A 20,807-nucleotide genomic window follows, 5' to 3' on the forward strand; every position below is an offset into this window, starting at 1 on the left:
CACACTCGAATCATCTGCTGGAAACGGGCTGGGGCCTGGGTCTCAAGTTCACTCCAGGCTCCTCTTGCGCACAAGCCCAGCATCAGCATCGGCTGTCTCTGGGGCTGGGGCGCTTTATGAACGTGGGTGAGCTGGCTCGGGCTAAGGCGATTGGAAGTTGGTGGAGAAGCAGTCTGCAGCTCGCCAGAATGGAAACAGCAACAGAGTGTGGCCCACCCGGCCCAGGGCCAGGCCCTCCAGTCAGGGTGGGGCTTGCGCCTTGGGTCTAGTGGGCCCGGATGGCAGCTGGCATGGGGACACCTAGGCAGAGAGGCCCCAGCCCTGCCCCCTCCTGACTGTGTGATAGGTGACCTGTGATGGCTCTCAGCCTCAGCGCCCTCACCTGTAAGGGAAGATGACTGCATGTCCTCTGCAGACAAAATGCCAACCTCTGCACCTGCCCTGAACTCACAGTTGCTGTGACCATTTTCACAGGAGCCCCAGAAAGCAGATGCCATCTGGCTTCGAGGTAAACCCCATGCCACCATCTGCCCCTCCCTTTAGGATCCCCACAGCAGGGGTGGCATCAAGCCAAGGTTCTGGTTGCTCTGGGGGCGGCAGGGAATGGGGCCAGACCCTCACCTGCAGGCTGGGCACATAGGGGGACGTCAATGGGCCCTGGAGAGAAAAAGGAGGGCAAAGAGGTCCCCCAGATCTGAAGTCTGAGAGCCTTGGGGTCAAAGGCACCTGTGGATCCTTAGCGGGGTCACCACCATACAGGGGCAATCATCAGCCGCCCCCCCCAGCTGGGGTACAGCCTTGTTGCAGCTGCCAGTGCAGATCCCGCTCCCAAACGCATGGAGCCTGGAGCCCCCCACCCTGGCCTAGCCAGGGCCACCTGCCACGTGCCAGGTGCCCTGCTGACTGTTTGATCCAAGGACTGGTGGGTCACAAAGGAGCCCCGTCCAGCTGCCTCCTTCCTGAGGCTCAGGTGACTGGACTCCTGGGCTCCATCAGATGGGCCTGGCGAGCAGATAGCCCTCAAGTCAAGGCTGGGGGGCCTGGACCCCCAGGGTCAATGCCAAGGCCAGCAGGACAGAGCAGCTCCAACATCTGCCTCCTTGAGTTGATGCACCCTTCCTGGGTGGGAGGAGGGGGGTGATAGATCCCTCCAGGAAGTGCCCAGGCCCCTCCCTCTGGGGGGGTCCAACCTTCCCTTCTGCACAGAGCCTGGTGGGCGTGTCCCCTGCACGTCTGATCAGGGACACTTCATTTAGTCTACACACATTCAGTGAGACCCGATGACGTGTCTGGGGCTGGGCTGTCTGGTGGGGACACAGCAGGGGTCCCAGGCCACCGCCTGGGACAGATCACAGAGGGTGGAACTGCAAGGCGGAGATGCGAATGGCCGGGGGAAACGGCCCAGCGCTGGTCCTCACGTTGCTTGCCTTGTTCTCTGGCCTTGAGCCAGCCACATGCTGGCCCTGAGCCCGCATCTCTAGTCCTGGGGAAGGACCCGGACAGGGTCACAGGGCCATCAGGAGGATAAGACAGTACCCATCAGAGGCACTTGAGTGACAGTCGGAGAAGTCACTGGCAGGGCAGGGACCAGCTCTGCCTTTAGAGGCGGGAGCAGCTGGAATGGAATCTGAGCTCCACCACTTCTCTTTGTGATCTTGGGTGAGTCATTCCAAGTCTCTGAGCCTCCGGATCCCCAGCTGGAAAATGGGGGAAAATCCGACCTCATAGCAATTTCATGAGGACTCAAGGAGAAAGCACAGTAAAGCAACAGGCCCAAAGTCCAGCACCCGATAACCACCTTCTGCAGATGGGGGCGTCTGCCCACCTGCCTGTCGCTCAGGTAGCTTCATTCACTCACAAGTCAAGGCCAAGACCAGCTTGGGGCTCCCAGACACACATGACATCCAGATGCTTTCTAGGGGCTAATATTACCCCGGTCCCCTCCAGGGCTGGAGTTCATTTGATGACTTATGAGGTAGGGATAGAATCTTTATAATTATAGCTTCTCTCAACTATAAAATCAAGACACATTTATTAATTAAGCCCAAACAAAACTACAAGACCAATAAAACACAAAGGGATAGCATTAATTTAAGCAATGGGTGATGTTTCGCAGCGGCTAAGTGGGCCCTCCCCACGTGATAGAGGCCGGAGGCGGGCCGCCTGGGCCAAGGTCTTGCCAGCTCGGCTGCGCATCATCTGCCTCCCCACCCCCACCCCCGCCTTTGACTCCGAAGACCCTAGGAAGCCTGTCGTGGGTGTGAGTCCCCTCGACCACCCAGAGAGCCAGCGTGGGTGGATCTCTCAGCTCCAATACTCCCCTCAAGTCCCAGGTTCTTTTCTCCCTCCTGCCCTTCCTAATGACTGAAAAGATGTTCATCGAAATGGAAACAAAAGAATTTAAATTATTCTAGAGATCTCAAAGTCTTCCCAGGTGGCTCAGCGTTAATGAACCTGCGGGCAATGCAGGAGCCACGGGTTTGATCCCTGGGTTGGGAAGATCCCCTGGAGGCGAGCATGGCAACCCACTCTGGTTTTCTTGTCTGGAGAATCCCATGGACAGAGGAGCCTGGCAGGTTACAGTCCATAGGGTTGCAAAGAATCGGACGCGACTGAAGTGACTTGGCACACAAAGATCTCAAAGGACTACCCTCCCTGTATCTGTAGGCCCCAACTTTGGGAAACACTGAACTAGGACCCGGCAGGACAAGAATTGGTTAATCTGATTCCCATCTGCATCCGCTGTCCCAGCAGGACTCAGGGAGTGAAGGGGCGCTGGCTCCATGCAAGGGACAGAGTGATCCAGGACAGGGTTCAGAGGAAGAGGCAGGGAGGCCCTGAGTGGGGGACCAGGGGCCACAGGGGCCCAGAGCAGTGTGGGAAGAGGTGCCCCCAAAGGAGACAGGAAGGCCCATGGAACCTTCATCTCCAGCCTCCCCCAGGGCATGGAAGGCAGAGAGTGGGCTGGACCTCACGACAGGTCACCAGGCCCAGGCAGCTCCGAGGAGCCAGCCACCTTGGTGATGGCTCACCCTGCCGGAGGCTTGACCCGGCCGGGCATTGCTCCCCATCAAACGGGTAACCCTGGTCCCCACCCTGCAGAGGTTAACACTGGGCCCAGGTCATGGCAATCGGGGAGCAGCCTGATCTGAAGTTAGGTGGTCTCACCAGCACCCAAACTCTCAGCCTGGCTGCTTTGAGGGCCCTGGTCTCCTCCCCACTCTATAGGCGCTCCTGTGTGAGCCCACAGAGCTCCCCTCCCTACTGTGGCCACTACCCTAGACCTCGCTGCCTCTTCACCCTCCTGCCTGGCACAGGGAGCCTGGGGCCAGGACCTGGGTGCCTCCCTCCTGGGCTAAGACAGCCGGGGGACCGTGAACACATGTGCTTGCCCAGCATAGCCAGTCCAGGAGCTATGATGGGAGAATGCTTAGCAAATTGCTGGTACTTAATACTTCCCCCCTTGGTGGCTAAGATGGTAAAGAATCTGCCAGCAGTGGTTCGATACCTGGGTCTAGAAGATCCCCTGGAGGAGGGCATGGCAATCCACTCCAGTATTATTGTCTGGAGAATCCCATGGACGGAGGAGCCTGGCAGGCTACAGTCTAAGTGGTTGCAAAGAGTTGGACATGACTGAGCAACTAAGGCAGCTTACCAAACTTTCCCCCAGGCCTCTCCTCATCACCCTTCCAGTTATTTCCCTGGACCGTCCTAAAAATCCAGAAAATGAAGAGCTAATGGCACGCAGGCCAGGCAGCCTTGGGGAAGTTGTTCCACCGCCCAGAACTGGCTTCTGTCTGCCTTAAATGTCCCCCTGGTCCAGGCGGCCTGCCGACTGGGACCTGAACTCTGGTCTGACCCCCAGCCCACTCATCCTCCAGGGAAGGGGGCACCCCAGGCCTCCTCTCCCTGGATTCCCTCTCTGGGCACTGCACAAGAAAGAGCTCCAAGCCTCGCACCCCCAGGGCCCTCGCGGAATCGGGGCTCAGGACTGGAAGTGAAGGAGACCTGGGGCCCGCTGGGAGCCCCACTTCTCAGCGGGGGTGTCAGCAGTGACAACGTGGGGGCAATGGATTACCCTGGGGGCTCTGCCAGCGTCTGTGGGCACAGGGAAGGGACAGACAGGAATGGGACAGCAGGTCAGAGAAGGTGGTGGAGGAAACCAAGCTCCAGCTGCATCTTGGGGAGAAACAGGATTCTTCAGGCACCAGGAGGTGAGTGAGGTAAAAGCCACTCAGTCGTGTCCCACTGTTTGCGACCCCCTGGACCATACTGTCCATGGGATTCTCCAGGCCAGAATACTGGAGTGGGTAGCTATTCTCTTCTCCAGGGGATCTTCCCAAGTCAGGAATCGCACCCGGGTCTCCCGCATTGCAGGCGGATTCTTTACCAGCTGAGCCACAAGGGAGGAAGGGGAAAACAGTGGCTAAAAGCCAGTCTGCTGATATCTGAGGCTGCAGGGGCAAAGGTTTGCCTTTGGCTGGAAGGTTTGGGCTGGCTGCAGCCGGGGGCGGGGGCACTCGGGAGACGAAGATGAGCCTGGAGAGCTGGTCAGGTCGTGCAGGGCCTCGGACCCCTTCCAGCGAGCTTAGAGCTAAGGCGAGGGTCACAGGGAGCCGCAGAGGGATGCCTGGGCCTCGGGGCTCAGGGCAGCGCCACCCGCCGCCGAGTGGGGCTGGGAGGGAGGAGAGGCCGGCACTGGCGGAGCCCGTGCGTCCCCGCAGGCTGGCGGGAGGTGGCCATCGAGCGGGGCCGCCGGACCACCCCGCGGGCAGAGAGACTGCGCGGCTGGCTGACGCCCGCCCGAGGATGGGCCGTGGCGGGGCACGGCTGGTGGGGGCCGGCGAGGCCGCGCCTCCCTGCAGCCGGCACCTTCCTTCTCTCCCCAACCCGCCACACGCCCGCAGGGACAGGGCGTCTCCAGGTCTCTGGCTCGGGTGCGGGCTCACAGCCCCCGGGACCGACCCCCGCCCCATCCAGGGGAGCTCATTCCCAGGGCAGCGCGGCCGGCCGTTTCTAGTGGGAATCTGCTGCCCTCTGCAGGACGGTTCTAGAACCGCGTCACTAGGACCCTCCAGCAGAGACCCGGTGCTGATCCCCAAAGCCAAGGCGGACCCCACCCAGCCGGCGCGGCCAAGAGCCGTCTCCAGGTGTGGTTCCCTGCAGCCTCAGCTCAGTTCGGTCACTCAGTCGTGTCCAACTCTTTGCGACCCCCTGGACTGCAGCACGCCAGGCCTCCCTGTCCATCACCAACCCCCAGAGCTTACTCAAACTCATGTCCACTGAGTCGGTGATGCCATCCAACCATCTCATCCTCTGTCGTCCCCTTCTCCACTTGTCCTCAGTCTTTCCCAGCATCAAGGTCTTTTCTAATGAGTCAGCTCTTTTCATCAGGTGGCCAAAGTATTGGAGCTTCAGCTTCAGCATCAGTCCTTCCAGTGAATATTCAGGACTGACTTCCTTCAGGATGGACTGGTTGGCTCTCCTTGCATCCAAGGGACCCTGGAGCCTCAGGACGTGCCAACATGCCCCTTTGATAATATGGACAGATGCCAAGGGACCCTGCAGGGACCTCACGCGGGTCAGCACAGCCTGGCCGGAGGCTCTCACATAGTTTGTGTTTGAGGCTTGGAGGGGTGGCAAACTGCCCTAAGAACGCCGGCTGGTTCAAAGCCAAGTGTGCCCACCTCCCAGGCCCATGCCTCCCTGGGTCGGCCCTCATGCCGTCTCAGGCCCCCGTCCCTCTCTCCCTGGCACGTATGTGACATCACGCCCTCCTACTGCATACTTGTCCAGGGCGTGCCCCCCGCCCCAACCCCCAGCTAGGAGATCGGCTGAAAGAGGGCAGGGTCATAGAGCCTAGCACAGAGCCCGGTTCAGGGGAGCACCTCGCTCTCATGATTTCGTCCCAACTCTGTCTCCCCCACCAGACTGGGAGCCTTGAAGGAGCCGCCCTCTGTCTCCGTGTTTACCTGGCTCCAGTCCCCACTGGGCCTTCCTCCTGTGTTTAATCGTCTCGAGCAGAGCAGGCTTTGTAGAGGCCCCCTGCAAGGCTCTCAGGACGGGCGGCTCCCACTGTCGCGTCGGCTCCAGGGTGAGGGCTGTTACGCTCTAGGTACCCCCAACCTTCCCTCCTAGACCCACACCTCCGCCCCTCCAGCTGAGAACTGATGGATGCTGACTGTTCCGCGTCGTCCTCGGGGCTTGCAAACCTCTCTTTTCCATGGCCGGAGTTCTCACTTACAATCCACCCTTAACCCTAGGAGCCGTCTGCTTCCTGTGCAAATGAAGGTGAAAAGGCCACCTGTCTTACAGCACACAGAGAGGGGCCAAAGGGACGAGGGATGGCTTCCCTGCCCGCCCCCAAACCACCCCTGCCCCCCAAGGCCATCTCAGTGCATGGGGTCAGTGGGGACCCTGCTTCGGTAACAGTTTCCTCTTGGGTCACAAAATAAATTCAGAGAAAGGTGTGAACCCTCTGTGGGGCAGCTCTGGCCCCAGAAAGTGGCTGTCATTCTTGGAGGTCAGAAGTCTGTAGTTAGGGACTTGCCTATATTCCACACGAAGTCCTGTCACAGGGCACAGAACTGACCAGGAGTCCCCAAGACTCAGCCCAGGGCAGGACCCCACCAGCAGTAGCGGGGGCAGCCCCACAGGCCCGGGTTTCTACAGATGTTTGTCCGGATGAGCCGTTTCTTCCTCCCACCGCACAAAGCAAAACAAATCCAGGTTGGGAGGTGAGCCCAGTGGTTCTCCAACCTCAAAATCTGATGGAAGAACTGCCTCAGGCACAGCTGGTCCTGCTCCTTTAAGAGCCGCAGGTTGGAACCCGGAGCTGCGGGTCTGGCAAACTGTGGGGCCTTGTGTTTCAGTTAAGTGACCTTTCTGTTGGCGCTAATTGAGGAGGACTTGCCCGGATGCCAGACGTGCGGGGGCCCTGCCAGGGAGCAGGGAGGGGCCCGAGCCTGCTCCTTCCAGTAAAAGGCAGGCGTTTTTGGCAGCGGTCAGTTTAGAAGCCCGGCTGCTATTGTAAATCATAAGCTGATTATTGCACTTGTTCTTAAAGTTTCCGATAGCGGTTCCAGGCAAGCTGTAAGTTGCAACACAATTGAGAGTTAAGTTTATGGTCAGGAAGAACCCTGAGCTCTTCCTGGAGTCTCTGACTCCCACTCCTTATGCTGGAACCCCAACGCAGCCGGGCAAGGGAGGCCCCCTGCAGCAGTGTGTCCTGGGCGGGTGCCACAGGAGTTCACCCCCAGGCTCCAAGTGGACACGCAGGCCTATCTGGGGTTGAGAATTAATGGAAGACCTTTGTGAAGTGTGGTTTCAAAGTCACCAAGTGTTGGTGAAACCCCTGGGGTCTGGCAGGCCTCTCCGCCTCCTGTGCAGACGGTCTCCACGCCGTGCCACCCTCCCTCCGTCTGGGCCTTGCAGGAGCTGAGCCGGCCCCTGCGCCAAATCACTCGAGTTAACATTTGTGTCAGTGTTTCCATTATAAAGTGCTCTTTCCTCCTTCAAGAATATACGGCCCAACTGTAAAACTACCCTCGAGGCTGCAGGCTGGCTCAGACCCGGCGGTCTGGCTTCCTCCAGGGGGCTGCAGGGACTCCCGGGGATGGCCCCCACCCGGTGTGACCCAGCTGGAACTCGGAGGGCAGCTGCTCCACATGGACCCTGGTGAGCGCAGGGAAGGCAAGAGGACAGCAGTGGCTGGCTGGGGACTGTCAGCCTCTGCTACTTGGAGAGAAGTCTAGAACCGCACGAAGTGTTAGGTTCTGGACCCAACGACAGAACGGGGGCCCGGGGAGCGGGAAAGCTCTGTTTCAGAAGCTGCCCAAGAATCCCAATGACCCAGCACCCGAGGAAGGGAGATGAGGTGGTAGGTGCGGTCATAGGTCACACCAATGCAATGCACCGTGTTCGCCTGATTCTAAAAATCCTCAGTAACACTTTTTAATATATAAGAGTCAAAAGTACAGCAGTTTTACAATGTAGGAAAATTTAATACATACTATATAAACAACATTATTTACATCAGAAATCACTAGGACAGTGGCATTTTTCACAAATATAAATTAATTACTGTTTAGTCAACAGGTTTTAAAAGTCCACAATTTTACAATAAAGAAAAATCACCCGTCCCCAACCAAGTGGGGTGCAGATGGACTAAAGCAGCCTGGACCCCTGGCCTGGCTCTCCTCGCCAACACGGCCGCCCCTAGACGAGCCGGGGGCCCACCGCTCCCGCTGAGGAGTGGGTTTTGGTCTGTAGGATTTCCGTGTCGCTGTGTGAATTCCTAACGGGGCTGCATTTGCACCGTGCGCCCTGATGCGGCCCTCAGCTATCAGGTCAGAGTGTCTGCAGCATGACGGGAGAGGCGTCCTGGGTTCCCATCGGAGGGTGTGAGCAAGGAATGGCTGAACAGGGGGGAGCCCGGGGCAGCAGCTGATGGGGGGCCAGTCTGGGGTTACCGTGACCTCTGCGGGGACGAGGGTACACACATGAATCCGTGCTCCTGGTCAGGTTCTCGGTGGTGCTAACTCTCCTCTTCCTCGGCCCCTTGCCCTTTCTACTTAGTAACTACATCCTTCAGAGCCAGTCTCCATGGAAAACCATCCTCAGAGACTCGGGGGCGGCTTCTCCCATCCACGAGAGAGAGAATTCCTATCTGTGCAAATTTCTGGTTTTGACAGAAGCATACAGTATTCATACTGACGACAATGAGGAAATGCTTTCTTTCTCCCAACCCACTCTGCAAACACACTCCGGCACCTAAAAGAGATGCTTTTGTGAGGACACCGTGCTTTCTGTAATCCACTTAACACTGGTCTGGCTGACACTGCCTTCTGCTGCAGCGTATGGCACTAGAGGTCCTGAATGTGGACTAACGGCGGCCCCTTTGTCCTCACGATGAGACATCTTCGGGAATAACTCACACCTCCTATCAATTTCAGAAGAAAAAAACCCAAAAACCTTGAGGTCTGAAATGCAGGCCCTGCCAGTCCTCCCCTGGCCCCTCTAACTGAAAGGGTCACGACCCGACCTCCTACAGGGAAGCCGAGCTGGGCCTGCTCTGCAGACCCCATGGCCCGTTGATGGCTTGGGGACCTGCAAGCCGGCCTGCCCTTCCTCTCCGGCCCGGGGAGTGTCAGTACTGCAGGGAGGAACCCAACCCAAGCAGAGGCGCACTTTCCTATCTCCCCACAGAGCACTCAGGCATGGCCCCGGTTGGGTGACTGGCTGGGGCTCCGCTGTGGTCCCCCGGGCTGTGCTCCGGGTGCGCGCTCTACAACCCAGGCTGAACGAACCCTAGTACCAGGAGGAGAAATGGACCAGGAGGTGCTGAGCCCACGGAGCTCCCCACACCAGCTGGGCGGACCCAGACTCTCACGAGGACCTCAGCACAGGCGAGCCGAAGATGCTCTGGGGAGCAGAGCGCGAGAGCCCCCCAGAGCTGCCCACAGCAAAGGCATGAGTGGAGCTGCCCGGGAACCGCCAAGTGAGTGACGGTGACTCAGGAAGTCCCCTGGAGAGGAGCAGTTAGTGTGGGGAGCGTGACTGTGTACACCGAGGGAAGGGTTTCCACCAGCTCTGAGCCGGGAGACTCACAGGCTCACTGCACGTTCAAGTCAGTTATTTTGTCTCTGTCTAGAAAGGCCTCTGCATACTCTACTGGTGAGTTCCATTGAAGGTGAACAGAACGGAAGGCCCCAGAAGCAGGAGCGCTGAGGCTGCTTAGTTGCTGCAGCTAGCCTGCCTCCCAGCCCCTCCTCCAGTCCAGCTCTTCCTGTCTTAAGCTCAGTCACCCTGTCCTTGAAGGCTTCCAGTTTGGGGGGAAAATGAACTTAGGTTTGGACTCAGCTCGACCTCATTCTAAACGATACGGAGCTCAGTTCTAATGATCTCCAACTAGCAGTGCAGCATGTTCACCACAGGGAGTAACTGATTGTGTCTGGCCACCCACCGCACGAGTGGCAGACGTGTGAGTCCATGAATTCTCCTTCCTCAGGTTGTGCAAAGGGAACCAAGATGAGCTGCAGATGGCGACCCAGCACCGCACGGACCACACCACCAACCCCCCCACCCCCAGGCTGGGAAACCCATCCACCCCCCTCCCCAGCGTCCTGCCCCAGTGCCGCCAGCACCCAGCCAGACACAAGCCTGCTCCCTCCCCGTCCTCTCCAGTCATCTCTGGTGGATTCCCGAGCCACCCCACCCTGCACTCAAGGCCTCCCAGGCAAACCAGCCCCCGCCCACTGCAGCCTGAAACTACTATCTTCCCTGGTCGGGGGCCGGGGACAGGGGTGGGGCTGGGGGTTGGAGTAAAGGAGGCCCACGCAGGAGACCACACCTCTGAGACACAGTGTGGGGAAATTTAGTGTTGCTGGAGAAGAGGCCGTGGGGGAGGTGGCTCCCCACCCCCCGCCCCTCCACACCACAGCTGTCACACAGTGAAGCTCGAGTGTCACTTCTGAGGACACGTCTGAGGGGGTACCTGTTCCCCTGCAAGTCCTGCGGTGCGAGATCCCACCCACGTGTCCGCTCACCCCATCAGCAGCATCCGTCTCATCAGAGTGCACCAGACCCCGTGCGTCCAGCGGGTCCCAGCAGCCTTCATGCACTCGTGCCTTCCCTGGCCCGGCACTGAGGTCCAGGGTGACAAAACATTCACGACTCTAAGACCTCCCCTGCCTTCACTGGGAAACAGCCCGTGAAGCTGGCAGACAAAACCATCACCGCTTCCTCCTGGCACCCATCCGAGTGGGAGGCCAGGACCAGGCCGGAATGCGATGGGTGCCCAAGTGCAGGAGGGGGTGACCCAGATCAAAGCTGGACTGAGCCGAAGGCCCCCACACTCTGAGCACCCCTCAGCAGCAGGCTGACGGCAGCCCCGCGTCCAGAAACGCCCTCTCGGGTCTGGGGGACCGGCTCCTGTGGATCAGACCAAAGACATCCAGGTGCTCCATGACGCTCGCGCTCCCCTGCTTTCCAAGCGGTCCTTTATGTTTTCCTAACATTCCAGTTATAATCTGGGTTGTTTTTCTGTTCTAGTGATCTCTCCAAAGGAGACCGATGATCCAGGGGTGACTTGGAATCGTGAGGAGATTTCTGAGAAGGGGGTGAGCGAGGATCTGAGACTGCGGGGTGCAGCGGCGGTAGGGGCTGTTTATACTCCCCCAGTTTGTCTGTGTGGAAAGAGCGGTGATGGTCCGAGGGCCCCTGGCCGTGGTAGCCCATAGGGGGCCGGTGATCAGACATTCGTCGGAAATCCTGCTGGTGGTAATTTTGAGGCCTAAATTCATCAGATCGCCTCCGCTTAGAGTCATGATGGTGCCTGAAATAGAGACACAAGAGTCAGCTGAAGACAAAGGCTGGATTCCCACGCCTCCTCCGTCATCCACTGGCTCTTCCTCATGCTGGAGGACACTTCCAGGGACTGAGCCATACTTACATTACTAGAACTCAAAACCAAAACCAAACTAAATAACAAAGGGCTACTTTATACTTATGGCAAAACACAGCCCATGAAATGACATGAGCCTCATCAAGTCTGCAATGAAACGAGCACAAACTTGACTCACTGATGGCTTTGTAAACTCACATTCCCTTCAGGAAAACTGGCAAGAGCTACAAACACTTTCATGCTCCTCAACCAGCCCAGGAGAAAAAGAGCCCCAGAAATTACTTTCTAAGTTATTAGTAAGAGCAAAAACTCAGGCAACCTAGATATTCAACAGTAAGTGCAGCGTTAATTACTTTCAAACAGACTCAATGTGAAGAATATTAAGATTTTTAGTGGGGACTATGGCGAACTGCTTGTTATACTGTTAACAGAGAAGCTGTAAAAGCCGACAACAATCCCCAACTCAATGGGCAAAGGACTTAGAGAGCAGACACTTCTCTAAAGGAGACGCACGGCGACTCCGAAGCACACAGGAAGGTGCTCAACATCTTTAATGAGCATTAATCACCAGGCAAATGCAAGTCAAAGCTGCCGTCAGGATGGCTACCTTCAAAACGCTGAAAATAAACGCTGGTGAAAATGGGGGGAAACTGCAATGCTCATACATAGCTGGTTGGGACTGTAAAATAGTTCAGCTCTAGTGGAAAACCGTTTGGTGCTTCCTTAAAAGTTAAACACAGAACTACCATATGACTAACAACTCCAATCCTAGGTAAATAACCCCAAAGCACTGAGAACAGATATTCAAACAAACACTTAAATACCATGCTCACAGTAGCACTATTCACAATAACCAAAAGGCAGAAAAACTCAAATGTCTATTAATGAATGAATGGATACACAAAATGGAGAATGTATTCAGTTGACGCAAAAGTAACTCTGGTTTTGCATTGTTGAACTCTGCCATTTGATGTTGAAATACATTCTTAAATAAATGTGTTTATGTTATACATCATTTTAATGTGCATTTCTCAGATGACGGCTTTTGCTAATAACACATTACTTGCTATTTCTGTTTATTTTAGACTACAGAAATGATGTTAGACTAGAAAGCAAATTCGAGTGATTTTCTTAATGAGTTCAAAATGGGTCGTAAAGCAGCAGTGACAATTCGCATCAACAACGCATCTGGCCCAGAAACTGCTAACGAATGTGCAGTGCAGCGGCGGCTCAAGATGCTTAGCAAAGGCGCCGAGAGCCTCAAAGATGAGAATGCAGCGGCCGGCCATTGGAAGCTGATGGCAACCAACTGAAAGCAATCACTGCAGATGATCCTCTTGTAACTATACACGAAGATGCCAAAGAACTTAGCATCGACCATTCTGTGGTCATTCGGCATTTAAAGCAAACTGGAAAAGTGAAAAAGCTCAGTAAGTGGGTGCCTCATGAGCTGACCACAAATCAAAACAATCATTGTTTTCTATAAAACATCGATCCATTTCTCGGATTGTGATGTGTGATGAAAAGTGGATTTTACAAGACAGCCAGGGACAACCAGCTCAGGGGCTGGACTGAGAGCCAAGCCAAACCCGCACCAAGAAGAGGTCACGGCCACTGTCTGCTGGGCTGCTGCCCGTCTGACCCACTAGAGCCTTCTGAACCCCGGCGAAACCATGACAGCTGAGAAGTATGCTCAGCAAGTCAGTGAGATGCACCAGAAACTGCTACACTTGCGGCTGGTATCGGTCAACAGAAAAACGAGCACGATTCTTCTCCACAACACCTGACCACAGGTCACACAACCAATGCTTCAAAAGCTGAATCAATGGACCATGAAATGCTGCCTCATCTGCCATATTCACCTGACCTCTCACCAACTGACTGCCACTTCCTTCAGACATCTCAACAACTTTTTGTAGGCAAAATGCTTCCACAACTAGCAGGAGGCAGAAAATGCTTTCCAAGAGTTCACTGAAGCCCAAAGCACGGATTTTTATGTTACAGGAATAAACAAACTTATATCTCATTGGAAAACATGTGCTGATTGTAATGGTTCCTGTTTCAAGAAAGATGTGTTTAAGCCTAGTTACAGTGATTTAAAATTCACAGTCTGAAACCACAATTACTTTTGTATCAACCTAATATATACAGTGGAGTATCACTCACCCATGAAAAGAACTGAAGTACTATACACGGTTCAATGTGAATGAATCTCTCAAGCATCATGTTAAACATCTGAAAATGCCAATCATAAAAGGCCATATATTGCATGATTCCATTTATGCAAACTACCCAGACTAGTAAGTCCACAGAAACAGCATGCAGAAGGCTGGTGGCTGCCAGGAGCCAGGCAGAGAAAGGACGGAGTGGCTGCTCAGCGGGCAGAACGTCTCTAAGGTGATGAGTGTGTCTGGGAACTTGGCAGAGGTGGTGGCTGCAAAACACAGTAACTGTGCTAAATAAATGCCCCCTAACTGTTCACTGTAAAACGACTGATTTCTGTTATGTGAGTTTCACCTGGATGAAAAAAGGAGGAGGGGAGAGGATGGGAGGGAGGGAAAGAGAGACAGACTGCCCAGGTTCCAGCCAAGATGGAGTAACAAGGACCATACCTACTGCTGAAACAGTCAGAAAGGGACAAAATGTGTGGACAACGGTTATCAAGACACCAGACAGACGTCAGGAAAGAAAGAAGAGCACTCCTTACAGGATGAGAAACAAATGAGGCGAGTCTTACAAGCACCCAGCTCAGCAGAAGCCCAGGCTTCCCGAGATGGGGCAGGGCATCAACGCAGCTGGAGTTCAAGTGTAGTGCAAGAGAAGAAAGTTCTGCAGAGAAAGGAGCTCAAAGATCAGCAAAGGTGCTCCCTTGGGTATCTAGCTGGATAAGGCTCAGGCTGTGTTGACAAAACTACCCAGGGGCCAGGAGGGAAGACAGAGAAGGGCAAGAGATGCTCGCGCCCTGTGCTCACACAGGGCTGGAGCAGTGCCTGCTCGCTTCTCACCAACCAGACTGCGACCCTCCGCTCCAAGGGGCACTGGTTGAACGGCATGAGGGGCCTCGCCTCAGCGGGGGAGACCATGCGTCCTACCCCCAGCACTGCTCCAGTTCTGCCTCGTAAGTCCCACCAGCAAGATCTTAAAGAATCAAACTGTTCCCAAGTAACTAAACTGCTTCTGGGCAAAACTCCAGAACATTTATAGGAAGACAAAAATATCCAGCACTTAACTAGGTACCTAATCAAAAATTATCAGGCGTAGAGAAATAAATGCAATAAGCAAATGGGACCTCATCAAACTTAAAAGTTCTTGGATAGCAAAGAAAACCATAAACAAAACAAAAATCAACCTATGGAATGGGAGAAAATTATCAGCAAACAATGCCACCAACAAGGATTTAATCTCCAAAATATACCAACGGCTCACACAACTCAGTAGCAAAAAAAACAAACTGTCGAAAGATGGGCAGAGGGACTTCCTTGGGGTCCAATAATTAAGGCTCATGTTCCGGCGCAGGCAGTGCAGATTCGGTCCTTGGTCGCGGAGCGAAGATCCCATGTGTTGCATGGCCAAAAACCCAGGACACAACAAACTCAGTGAAGACTTTAAAACAATGGTCCATATTAAAAAAAAAAACAAAACCTTAAAAAATGGGTAGACTTAAGTAGATATTTCTTCAAAGAAGACACATGGATGAAAAGATACTTAACGCTGCTAATTATTCAGTACAGTTCAGTCGCTCAGTCGTGTGTGACTCTTTGCGACCCCAAGCATCGCAGCACGCCAGGCCTCCCTGTCCATCACCAACTCCCGGAGTTCACTCAGACTCATATCCATCGAGTTGGTGATGCCATTCAGCCATCTCATCCTCTGTCATCCCCTTCTCCTCCTGTCCCCAATCCCTCCCAGCATCAGGGTCTTTTCCAATGAGTCAACTCTTCCAATGAGGTGGCCAAAGTACTGGAGTTTCAGCTTTAGCATTATTCCTTCCAAAGAACACCCAGGACTGATCTCTTTTAGGATGGACTGGTTGGATCTCCTTGCAGTCCAAGGGACTCTCAAGAGTCTTCTCCAACACCACAGTTCAAAAGCATCAATTCTTCAGCGCTCAGCCTTCTTCACAGTCCAACTCTCGCATCCATACATGACCACAGGAAAAACCATAACCCTGACCAGACGGACCTTTGCTGGCAAAGTAATGTCTCTGCTTTTGAATATGCTATCTAGGTTGGTCATAACTTTCCTTCCAAGGAGTAAGCGTCTTTTAATTTCATGGCTGTAATCACCATCTGCAGTGATTTTGGAGCCCCCCAAAATAAAGTCTGACACTGTTTCCACTGTTTCTCCATCTATTTCCCATGAAGTGATGGGACCAGATGCCATGATCTTCGTTTTCTGAATGTTGAGCTTTAAGCCAACTTTTTCACTCTCCTCTTAGAGAAACACAAATCAGAACTACAATGTATCACCTTACACTGGTCAGAATGGGTGCCATTAGAAAGTCCACAAATAACAAATTGTCGGAGAGGGTGTGGAGAAAGGGCACCCTTTTTTACATTATTAGTGGGAATATAAATAAATAGAGCCACTATGGAAAAAAGTATGGAGGTTCCTTAAAAAGCTGAAAACAGTTGCCATATGATCCAGCAATCCCACTCCTGGGCATATATCTGAACAAAACTCTAATTTGAAAAGATACACACATCCCTATGTTTGCAGCAGCACTATTTGTAATAGTTAAGACACGGAAACAAATGTTCATGGACAGATAAATGCATAAAAAAGATGTGATGCACAGATACAATGGAATATTAATTTCCACTATAAAAAAATAAGTAATGTCATTGGCTGCAATATGGATAAACCTAGATAATAGTATAAGTGAAGTGAAGTCAGAAAGAGAAAGATATCACATGGTATCACTTTGTTTACATGTGGAATTTTAAAAAATGATTCAAAGAAACTTATTTACGGAACAGAGGCTCAGATACAGAAACACTTCCAGTTACCAAAAGGGGAAAGGGTGTCGGGGAGGGATGAATCGGGAGCGTGGGATTAGTAGACGCACACTGCTATATGCATGAGAGAGAAGCAACAAGGCCCTACGGGACAGCTCAAGGAGCTATATGCAATATTCTATAATAAATCAAAATGGAAAAGAATATGAAAAAGAACAGAACCAGGAAAATAAGACCTAGGGGGAGGCAATAAATCAATCCATTGAAACTGACCCAAATAATAAAATTAGCAGACAAGGATAGAAAACCATTTTTAAATTGTATACCAGATTTCAAAACGTCAACGACACACATGATTAAAAGGAGACAAAGGAACAGAAACTATCCAAACGAAACAGAGAAGACAAAACTAAAAACAACAGAGCACCAGTGAACTGTGAGACAAACGTGGAACTGGAACCTTCACAAGAGTGAGGAACAGAATAAAGTAGTCAAAGAAATAATCGTAAAAAAATTTCCAAACTTGATAAAATGATAAATGGGCAGCTCCAAGAATTCCCAAGCACAAGCAACATCAGGGAAAATACACCATGGCACACTATAATCAAATTGCTAGGAACCAGTGGTGAAGAAAAAGACGCATCATGCAAAGAGGAATAAAGATGGCAGATTTTCATCAGAAATGACACCAGTAGAAAGCAGACGAACATCATTAAAGCACTGAAAAAAAGTGTCAATCTATAAATTTATACCTGTCAATCTATAAACGTCTACCCAGCAGAAAATACTTCTGATAAGTGAAGACAAAATAAAAACTTTTCCAGACATACAAACGCTAAAAGAATTTATCACCAGCAGACCCACGCTAAAACAAAAGTCCTTCAGGCAGAAGAAAAATGATGCAATATGGAAATGCAGAGCTGCATAAGAAATGCAGGGCAAATGCCCGCTGGAGCCAGACAAGAGGAGGCAGAAGCGTGGGGGTGAGCGGCACAGACCGCCTAACAGAGGCAGCTGCTGCTCAGCCACAGCTGCTATCCTAAAAGCAGCCTGGGGTCACCAGCTCTTCCAAAAACAACACGTGACATGGAGATGTTCATATGAACGTTTCCTACGTTAAATTCAAGGTGCAGCCAGAGCCTGTCTTCAGCTTAGGGGAACCTGAAGCTCCTAGGAAGTTAAAATATAGCTAAGTCCTGAAGTTAAAGAGAGATAAAACCTCTTTAGCCCTTCCCAACTCCCACAACTACTCTCACAGAAGCTGGCTCATCATAACATGACATCATGGCTGCAGAGAAGGGATGCCTTGGAAAGGCTCTGAGCCTTGAGCTGCAGCTCCTGGCGTACCACAGGCTGGGTCCCACTTGGGGTACCCAGAGCCTAGTACACACCTTCACCATTCTGACAGCTGGTTCTACTATTTTATGGCTACCCATTCTCTAGACTTTCTCAGAGGAAGGCAGCAAACTCTTCCTACACAAGTGTGATGATGAAACCACAGGTGGCTCCCTGGCCCCGTTAAAACCTGTAACGTGGCATTCGAGGCCCCTCCACCACCCAACCTGTCATCTTCAGGGTGGACACCCCATCCTAGGGGCCCATCCTTGCCCTGGTCCTGTGACGTCTATTCTTTCTCTCTCTCTGCTTAACTGACTCTTTACAGCACAAATCAAACCTCCCCGCTTCCTCAGCCCTCAGGAAAAACTGAAAAACCCCTTCTTTCGTCCATCCATCCTGCGGCACTCAGCATTGGCTGTGTCGTTATTTCTCACCAGCACTCTGAAGATGCCGGGACGGCAGACCAGTGCACCAGACTTGGGGCCAGCGCACAGTAAGGATGAGCATCTGACGGGGAAGAACGTTAAGTGTGCACTGCTTGTCCCTCCCCTTCTAGAGCTAACGCGCCAGGCAGAGGCCAGGGCCTGGAGCCCGAGGCCCCCACGCACCGGTCATAGTAGTCCCTGTGCCCCCGGTGGTCTCGGTCGCTGCAGTACTGGTCGTAAGGCCTCTTTCTCGACAGGCTGTTGGGGCGGTAGCTCCCTGAGCGGTGGGCGTCCATGTGCCGCCGGTCCCCGTAATGGTGCTCCTTGTACCAGTGCTGCTCATACTGATGGTGCCTGTCGCTCCCCCAGGGCGGATTGCTATTGCCACCACCATAGTTGAACTTTCTCTCCCTCTGCCAGTCGCCTCGATCTGCAAGAAAATAATCATCTCATGACTGCCAGAAATGGCTGCATTTCACTAAGTTTAAATTGGAAAGGGCTGACACAGGCGGCAGACAGACGTTCCATTTCCTCCTCCTTGGCCTCTGTGCTGCTGCTTATCAAACAAGTAATGAGTCCTAACATTCTTTGCCAACATATTTAAGGCAAAAGAAAATTTAACACCTTTCTCCTCTGCAATCTTAAAAACTGCTGCTTTTTGTTTTTCCCTTTTTTTTTCCTTTTACTGCTTTTCAATCTGCTTACCTTCCAATCCAGGGCAGACGCTCAGAATGAGATCTCACTAAAGCAAACAAAACCCAACAACAACAAAAACCCAACACCAAGCAATTATTTGGGAAAAGGCACTGCTGAGTTTCACAGCCACAGATAATCCTCCTGTTTATACCTCTAAGGTTTATTTACCTGCTGGTACCGTCGGCTATGCTTGGCCCCCAGACACTTGCCAGACCATACCCACCGAGGCTACTCTTCTTCCTCAGCCTACACCACTTCCTTGCATTCTTCCTGTAAAAAGCGATTCCTCTACTCTGGATTCTGTAACTCTCAAGATGGGAGCCAAACTGCAGTTTGTTTGACATTTTGTAAGTCTCTCTTTTTTCCTGAGGTGAAGAATCACACTTATGAATCATAAAAGACAGTGAAAACACAGAAGTCCAGGAAAGGAGGCTCAACTGGGTTGAAATGTGGTCCCCCAAACATAGAGCCGCTTGGAGCCTCTCAGTGTGACTTTAGTTGAAAACAGGTCTCTGAGTTATAATGAAGGATCCTGACTGGAGATCATCTTGGATTTACATCAGGCCCTAAATCCAGTTTGGGACAAAGAGACACGTAGAGGAAGGCCTCGGAGAGAGGAAGAGAGACTGGAGCAAGGCAGCCAAAGCCAAGGCCCCGCGGCCTGCTGGCCCGCACGGCAGGCCGGGAGAGTGTGCCGAGCGGGCTCTCCCTCGTGGCCTGCTGGCCCGCACAGCAGGCCGGGAGAGCGTCCGAGCAGGCTATCCCTCGCGGCCTGCTGGCCCACGCCGCAGGCTGGGACAGTGTGCCGAGCGGGCTCTCCCTCGCAGCCTGCTGGCCCGCGCCGCAGGCCGGGAGAGCGCGCCGAGCAGGCTCTCCCTCAGGCCGCACACAAGGAACCCACCCTGCTGCCACCTCGATCTCAGAGTTCCACCTCCAAAACTGACAGAACACACTTCTGTTCTTTTAAACCACCTAGTTTGCACTACTGTGTTACAACAATCTCAGGAAACTAACACAGAGGCTTAACCAGCAGGAACTCTGTGGCCTCACGGAACACCCATCTTCCTGCTACAATTTGTTAAGATCAAAGATGTGCCACCAACTAAACCTCTCTCTACTCATTCTGTTGGCCTTCTAGTGTTTTTCTACAAAGGCAAAGAATCATTCCATCAAGGAACCTGTTTGGCTTAGAAATTTAGACCAGCAAAATAATACACAGTCAACCAGTGGCTTAAATTCATTGCTGACCGAGGGTGGAGCAGGCCAGGGGACCAAGAAGTAAAAACCTTGATTATTCAACCAAAGAACCAACAAACAACAAAAAGACACACCTTCACAACATGAAAGGATCATCTGAAGCCATCTTCAAATAGAAGATGAAACCTTCTATTTTGAAATAGATGGTTTCAAAAGGATGTCAAGGTATGTGGTATAGTAGAGATGCTTAAAACTCAAACCAAGTCATTTATTTCCAGAGAAAGTAAACTGCTTTTCTTCCTTGAACCCTCCATGGCGTAGGGTCACTGGTTGGGAAGTACTGACTATTAAGGAGAGGGGTGAGAAATCCAAAGTTTTAAAGACTGTGAGTTAGTTTAATAAGAAGGGTTCTTTCTAAGAATCAGAATATAAAATCGGTGACCTCACAGTCTAATCCCAAGAGGAAAAGAAACCCAGTAAAACTGATAAGACTGCATCTAAGAACATGGAAATATTTTCCAACCATGTTATTGTATAGTCATTCCTTATCCCACCAATAAAATGGAGATCAATTAATTGAACTAAGATTTTTAGGATGAACAGATATGGAACTTCTGCTTCTAGAAGAGTTAACAGCTGCAGAATTACACCCTGCCAAAAACAATTAGAAAATGCCAGATAAACAGAAAACAATCTGCTTGAAGACATCAAAGAGCAGCCCAAGCAATAAAGACTAGAAGGGATAAGATTCCGAAGAGCTAAAACCCAGAGGTAGCGAGTTGACTTCTG

At 52.5% G+C, this 20,807-nt stretch overlaps 1 protein-coding gene across 17 annotated transcripts in view; it reads right to left on the reverse strand.

Annotated features, from left to right (window-relative positions):
• Positions 1-7,982: 7,982 nt before the first annotated feature.
• Positions 7,983-20,807, reverse strand: part of CHD2 (chromodomain helicase DNA binding protein 2) — a 111,709-nt gene continuing 98,884 nt past the window's right edge. For 14 of the 17 annotated variants that reach the window (XM_060401566.1, XM_015101878.3, XM_042235055.2 and 11 more), the window contains 2 exons: positions 18,309-18,555; positions 7,983-11,335 (listed from right to left, as the gene is read on the reverse strand). In XM_060401566.1, coding sequence (XP_060257549.1) covers positions 11,002-11,335; positions 18,309-18,555 — 581 coding nt within the window. In that variant the 3' untranslated portion in view covers positions 7,983-11,001. The remainder of the gene's footprint in view (positions 11,336-18,308; positions 18,556-20,807) is intronic. The other 3 variants (XM_060401572.1, XM_060401567.1, XM_042235056.2) reach the window with 1 other exon arrangement.

This window comes from Ovis aries, chromosome 18, assembly GCF_016772045.2.
Source record: "Ovis aries strain OAR_USU_Benz2616 breed Rambouillet chromosome 18, ARS-UI_Ramb_v3.0, whole genome shotgun sequence".
In the NCBI taxonomy this organism is placed as follows: domain Eukaryota; kingdom Metazoa; phylum Chordata; class Mammalia; order Artiodactyla; family Bovidae; genus Ovis; species Ovis aries.